This window comes from Geotrypetes seraphini, chromosome 1 (genome assembly GCF_902459505.1).
Source record: "Geotrypetes seraphini chromosome 1, aGeoSer1.1, whole genome shotgun sequence".
NCBI classification, from domain to species: domain Eukaryota; kingdom Metazoa; phylum Chordata; class Amphibia; order Gymnophiona; family Dermophiidae; genus Geotrypetes; species Geotrypetes seraphini.
Window position 1 is genome coordinate 270,505,478 of NC_047084.1, and position 7,224 is coordinate 270,512,701.

The window sequence follows — 7,224 nt, forward strand, 5'->3', positions numbered from 1 at the left end:
CCCCCGAAGGGGAGATGGTCAAAGCCTGCATGAGAGGTTTGAGGTAAAGGACCAGGCAAGGGGACAATAGATTAGGGGGCTTGTTTTGAAAGAGCAGGAAAGGTCAAGACACATGTAAATGGGACTGGTTATGGGCAGGGAGGGGAAAGATAGTCTGTTTCTGTATCTGCTGGCCTAAAGGCAAAATTCTGGACTTCAGGGATTGCCTACGTGTTTTGGAAATGGAATATAAAAAGGAGGAGGTGGCTGGAGTCGGGAGATGTGTGTACAGGAGATGCTTTTGTGGACATAAGACACAACAATAAAGGAAGCAGTCATGAAAGGAGTTAGCATGTGCAGAGTATGAAGTGGCGGAGCAGGAATGAGTTACAGCATCACTGTCTGACTTAGCTGCATGCATCTGTGAGAGCTGAAGAAAGGTAAAGAAAAGTACAAAAAAGAAAAGTAAGAAAAAGACTAAGAATATGAAGGAAGGATTGAAACAAAAGGGCACAAGGCTATGCAACTCAGAATATCCCTACAGACCAGGGAAAGATAGACATTGTGCCTGCGTGCTTGGACGTGGTGAGCGTGTTGTCGGGGCAGCGGCTGACTTAGGAGAGGAGAGGAGAGGAGAGGTGAGGCTGCGCGCATGTTCATTCAGGATGGCGGCCGGCTTGGATTGGGAGCCGGGAGGCGCTGACGGACAGCAGAGGCATCGGCCGAAGCGGGAGGGCAGCCGCACGGGGACTCCGAGGGAAGGAAGCCACCACTTTGGAAGCGCTGCAGCACCCGCAGGGCCACCATTGCAAATAGAGCTCGTTTATCGGGGCAGTGCTCGGTTTGCGAGACAAAAGTTTGTTGAGTGTTTTGCTTGTCTTGCAAAACACTCGCAAACACTGTACTTTACTGACCTGAGGAACGTAGAGAGAGGGGAGACATGATTGAGACTTTTAAATATATCACGGGCCGCATTGAGGTGGAAGACGATATCTTCTTTCTTAAAGGACCTTCAACCACAAGAGGTCATCTGCTGAAAATCAAAGGCGGGCAATTTCATGGCGACGCCAGGAAGTATTTCTTCACCGAAAGGGTAGTCGATCATTGGAATGAACTTCCATTGCAGGTGATTAACGCCAGCAGCGTGCTCGATTTTAAAAAGAAATGGGATATGTATGTGGGATCTCTAGCCGGGTGAAGTCTGGGGGTGGGTCATTAGCGTGGGCAGACTTGATGGGCTACAGCCCTTTTCTGCCGTCATATTCTATGTTTCTATGTTTCTATGAGAAAAGAGGTTTTGGCCTCTGAAAGCTAATTGAATAATGTATTAGTCCAATAAAATGGTATTAATTTATTTTCCATTTTTTGTTTTATTCCCCCCACCCCCCATTATGGCCCCCTTTCATGAAGCCACGACAATATTAGTTCTGACGCTTATAGGAATTCTATGAGCATCAGAGCTGTTACTGCCAAGGCCAGCGATAAAAAAGGCTAATGCGGCTTCATAAAAGGGGAGGTTTATGAAGCCACGTGGGGGGTTTTATCGCCGGCCATGGCGGTAAAAGCTCCGATGCTCATAGAATTCATATGAGCTTTGGAGCTTTTACCGCTGAGACCTGCAATAAAAAAAACCCTAATGCAGTTTCATAAAGGGGGGGGGGGGTGCATTTAGTCATTTGTAAAGTGGTGATTGCTATTTTTCTGTTTTTTAAAATTTACATCTGCTAGCTTTATATTTTGCACAATATTAGGAGACATGCATCACTGTTTCTATTTCTGTGGTGTTGCATTGTTTAGCAGAGTCCAGCAACTTGGTGGTTCAGTTTAACTTTTATCTACATACAGTGGTGCCTCGCATAACGGACGCCTCGCACAGCGAACGCTGCGCATAACGAACTTTTTGTCTTGCTCCCTATAACGAACTTCGTTTCACACAACGAAGTCGCCCGAGGGGCCCGAGGGGGGGGCGGAACTACTCTCGCCGCTTCCTAATGTGAGCCGGGAACAGCAGCACCCTCCTGTCTGAATGCAGTGTTCCATCATCTCCCTCCACCTTACCTTAGATACCGAGTTTTCCGGCTTTCTTTTTCGGCCAGCCACACACTTTCAAAGAGCAGCACATGCGCGCATGCTCTGTTGTTCAATCTTCTCCTCTGACGCAACCGGAAACCGGAAGTTGCAGGAGAGGAGAACATTGATCAACTCCAGCAGCTGCGCGTGCACAGCTTTTTGAAATCGTGCGGCTGGGTGAAAAAGAAAGCTGGCAAACTCTGCATATAAGGTGAGGTGGAGGGAGGGAAATGTAGGGCTGCAGAACGAATTATTTTGTTTTACATGTATTCTTATGGGAAAACAGGGCTGCAGAACGAATTATTTTGTTTTACATGTATTCTTATGGGAAAACGCGTTTCACACAACGAACTTTTCGCATAACAAACTTGCTCCTGGAACGAATTAAGTTCGTTGTGTGAGGCACCACTGTATTTCTATTTTACTCTGCCCCCCCCCCTTTTTTTTTTTTTACAAAACCGTAGAGGGGCATAATCAAAAAAAATGTCTAAGTCCCCTTTTGGCCTAAGGCCTTAAACGTTGAAAGTAGAAGCAGGGAAAATGTCCATAATCAAAAAAAATATCCAAAAGGAGGGTTTTTTTTATAATGGCCGGCCTCTACCTTCAGCTGTTTAAACTCCCAGACCACCCACCACACTACGTCTAAACTTATACCCCATAAAGAACCTAAAAAATGCCTTAGCCCCAAACGTCCAACACAAGGGCTTTTAGGCAAAGGAGGAGCCAGTCCTTCGCCTAAAAGCTGGATTCTGTAACCGATGTCTGTCAAAAACAACACCGGTTACAGAATCCAACCCCCCCCCCCGACATCGGGGCAGAAGGGAACCCAAGCTCTCCTACCCCACAATCCCCAAACCCCCGATTACGTTTGGGGCAGGAGGGAGCCCAAGCCCTCCTGCCCCGCGATCCCCAACCCCCCCTCCCCCCCGATTACGTTCAGGGCAGGAGGGAACCCAAGCCCTCCTGGCCTCTCACCCCCCACCCCTTACAAGATCGGGCAGGATCCCCAACCCCCCCTGAATGTAATCGGGGGAAGGGGGGTTGGGGATCACAGAGCAGGAGGGCTTGGGCTCCCTCTTGCCCCGATGTTGTTGGGGGAGGGTGATGTATCGCGGCAGGAGAGATGCCTCATCTCCCCTACCGCGATGCCATCACTCCTCTACTCAAACTGCCACAACCCACGGCAGGAGAGATAGAGCATCTCTCCTGCCGCGGGTCGTGGCAGTTCGTAGAGGAGTGATGGCATCGCGGTAGGGGAGATGAGGCATCTTTCCTGCCGCGATCATTGCTGTAAGGGGTAGGCAGGTTGCTGGGTCCGCTGAGCTGATCGCAGCAGCCACGATCAGCTCAGCGGCCCCTTTTTCGGCACTTAGACCTGTTTTGACTTCGTCTAAGTCAAAACGTATAAGTGCCGACTAGGCAACTTGTCAAATGTTTTGGTTATACCTACTGCACGCCTAGGTCTAGGTCGGCCCACCGCCCGCCCTTTCCCCTCCTCTAAAAACGCCTCTTTTCTCTCTGTGTGTTTAGAGGCAGGGGAAAGGCCTAAGCTGGTTTTAGATATATCTAAAACCAGCTTTGATTATGGATACTTGGATGATCAGGCTTTTTGATCATCCATGTAGCCATTTAGGCCACTTTTTAGATGTTGTTGTTTTTTTATTATGAACCCCATAGTGTGGTTTTTAGCTCCGGTCACAGTGGTAACAACTCCAGTGCTCATAGGAATTCTTTGAGCGTCAGAGCTGTTACCGCTGTGGCCAGTGTTAAAAACCGCTCTATAGTTTTATTATTAAAAAAAATGGAGGGGGGGTTTAGTTTGTGATTACATATTCCATACTGGCGAAGATGTTTTCTGTGTTCTGTGTGTATGAAGGATATGGTTCTCTGTTAGCATTGACTGTGCAGGATAAGTCTCGTAGTCTGACTTGTTTAGTTTTACAGTGAGTGAGTATATAAGATGCTGCCGTTTCCTAGGTACATTCTTGTTGTGCAGTGTGTGGAATGTTACTAAAAATCACGTTTTTCATATAGATGACGGGGGGGGGGGGGTCAAAAAATGATGGGCCCCCGGTGTCACATATGCTAGGTACGCCACTGGCTGCAGTTAAGTAACTTTATAAGTTGTCACCTGCCGGGGTCTTGGTAAAGTTAAGAAGACCTCCGGTAGAGGGTAGCACACTCCTGACGTGGCTCCCAAAGGGGGAGACCTCACTGGTGTCTCACTATCTTGGGCTTTGCTAAAAATAAAGCACCGTGAGTCAAGTTGAACACAATAATGTGAGAAGTTTAATTAGTCACTTGCCACATAAATCATATCAGATATTATTATAGTCCAAGTTTCCTTTCTTCCCAAACCAGGGCAAAAAGAAAGAAAACAGAAAACAAAAAGACTTTTAACTTTCACCCCAGTCCAGTGAAAGCACAGCAAGCTTGCTATCAGTTATACTTCCAGTCCAGGTTTTAGGGCTTGCTCTCCCTGATCACACAGTCTCTGAAAAAAACACTGCACAATTAGTCTCTTAGGTAATTATCCAGCCTTGAGCTGGAGTCCTGGGCTTACTAACCAACACAGTCCAGTTTCTTCACCAGGTATTTACAGTCTTGCATATAAAGTAAACTTTAAGCCAAAAACAAAAGACAAAAACTGAAGCCTTACTACAGGCTCCTAAATTTCCAGCCTTGATTAGCTCACAGTCCTTTGTGCTTCTCTTGAGCTCCTGCACAGCTGCAATGTAGCAATCCAATCAAGCTGGTGCAGCCCTGCTCTAAGCTTGTTTTTACAGCACAAATAATCAAAACAGTTCTGCCAAAAAACTTCTCTCCACTATTACTCCTGTACAGCCTTGTACCTGTAGTGTTCAGTGGAAAGTTGCCAAGCCCACATCCATGGCTTCTTCCATAACGGTCTCCAGCATACACCCTTCATCCAGGTCCATGCTTTCTGGTGTATCCAGCTGCTCTGCTGGTTCCTGAGGCATTGGAGCCTCACACTCCATTGGCTCTGGAGTGAGGTCTGGCCTTCTCCTGGCCCGGAGAACTCTCTCTCTCAGACTCTCTTGGGCAGCCTCCTTTAATGCTCTGGAGAGCTGCTTAACAGGCTTAGGGCCACGCCCTACACTGGGTGATCGTGTGCCTAGCTTGTGTGTTCTTGGGCTCCCCCTCAGGCTACAGGGTAGAATATCACTGGGAGCTTGATTAAATCCCTTAGTGTGACTGGAAGCTTTTCTGGGCTGGGCAGTTAACCTATACTCAGGGCACTGCTCTAGGCTAGAAGACTCAGGATAGGCAGCTAGGCTTTCAGGATCTTCTTCCTGATCCTTCTCAGTGAGAGTCTGGTCTCGAGTAAGAGACTGAGACCGGGTTTTCACTCTGACATGACCGTCTCGGGGAGCGGAAATGTCACATACCCCCTCACTTAAAGGCTGCCTAGTCTGAGGCTTCTGCTGGGGTGTCTCGTACATTCTAGACAGAGCCTCCACATTGGGGTTAAGCTTAGCTAGTACATCAATACCGCCTACGGGTTTTATTAAACTTCTTCCCCTGATTAGTAGGTAATGGGTCAGGATCCATGAAATCGTCGGGCCACTGCAGTACTGGAGTTTCATACCCTGCCTGTACCCCTGGGCTAGTCTCCCCACCCGACTCCTCCAACACGTCCATTCTCTGAGCCAGGGCGGACACTGCCTGTCTGACTTCTCCTAACTCTTTTTCCCGAAGGGCATTAACCTGTTGATGTAGCTTGTCCATATCCTCACTTGCTTCGTCCAGTGAGTCAGCCATCTTCCCGAAGTGGCGTTCCCACCGTTCGATGCCTGCCTCATTTTGTTTGGCCAGCAACTGAGCCTCTGTTTCTTTTCCCGCTAGTCGGTCTTTAAGCTCTTCCGTTTTTTTAAGCCTCACCAACATATCTTGGCCGCGAGTTTGTTCCTCCTGTAGCTGTTTCCTTACTTGCTGCACTTGCCCATACATTTGAGCGAGGTCTTTTTGTAACTTCTCTACCTCCGCTCCTGTTGAACTGGCCTGGTTGCTAGCTGTTTCGGGTGTAATTATCTGTGGGCTTGCCTGATTCTGACCTGCCTTTAGTTTCTCCAGTTCCTCTCGTAAGGATTTTATCTCTTCCCGGAGAGTTTGGTCCTGTTCAGTTTGTTTCCCTTTCCCCGGTGGCTGGGACTCCCCGTCTTGCCCTTTATCTGAGGATCCGAACCCTTTTACTCCCCTTTGAGTATCGGGAAGTTCTTTATATTTTGTCAATTTCGGGTGCCAAATGCGCTCACAAATCATTTGAGCGATTCGGTCCCCGGGGCAGATCTTATAGTCAGTATTGCTCTGGTTAACTAGCAACACGGCTAAGTTACCCCTATAGTCCGGGTCAACCACCCCTGCGGCCACATCTATAGCGTGCCGTAGAGCTAACCCTGACCTCGGCGCTATCCTCAAGTAAGAGCCCGGTGGCGAGGACACCTGTATGTCTGTATTAATCAGTGCCCGGTTCTGCGCTGGGACTACCTGTTCTTGGGCGGCGTACAAATCGTACCCCGCGGCACCGTCATAAGCCCTTGTAGGAATATGGGCTTTATCAGATAAGGGAGCCCATCTTATCACCGGTTTCCAATTCGTACTTGGCCCCCGGGTACTCTCTCTCCTCCCCCAGGAGTAACCTTGGGACTGGTTTCGTACCACTCTAGCCCCCATCACCCATTTCTGCTTGTGAAGGGGTTCACGCACCGCCTCTCCAGCTTGGGCGACCTGTTGGGTTAGGCCTGCCCAGTCCTTCCCTAGAACTACTGGATATGGTGAAAAGTCCACCACCACTACCTTCATGTCCCAACTTCCCCTCTTCGTCTCTATGAGCATTTGGCGGAGAGGGTATTCCCGGGAGTCCCCATGTATACAGGCAAGGAAGACGGATTCGGGCCCTTCCCTGGGATGGCCTGCCTTACCAATCTGTTTCCACAGTCTGCGTGAAATCACAGATTGTTCGGCACCAGTATCCACTAGAGCTTGAACTCTTTTCCCAGCTATCAAGATGGGCACCTGGTAAGGTCCGGTCTGGTTTAACCCAGAGGCCCTGCACACTACGAGGTCTCTTTTCTCCCGACAATATCGCTGGGTATGCCCCTGCTTCCCACACTTGAAGCACCGGAGGCTCGTATCATGCCCTGTCTTCCTAGG

General features: G+C 48.9%; 1 protein-coding gene across 1 annotated transcript; it reads right to left on the bottom strand.

The window, feature by feature from the left end:
• Positions 1–5,419: 5,419 nt before the first annotated feature.
• Positions 5,420–6,773, bottom strand: LOC117354442. Its single transcript, XM_033932041.1, has one exon. The coding sequence runs from the start codon at positions 6,742–6,744 to the stop codon at positions 5,557–5,559; it is 1,188 nt and encodes a 395-aa protein (XP_033787932.1). The 5' UTR covers positions 6,745–6,773; the 3' UTR covers positions 5,420–5,556.
• Positions 6,774–7,224: the final 451 nt, after the last annotated feature.

Coding starts and splice junctions, on each gene's coding strand:
- LOC117354442 (XM_033932041.1), bottom strand. CDS start 6,744: ATGGGGGCTAGAGTGGTACGAAACCAGTCCCAAGGTTACTCCTGGGGG.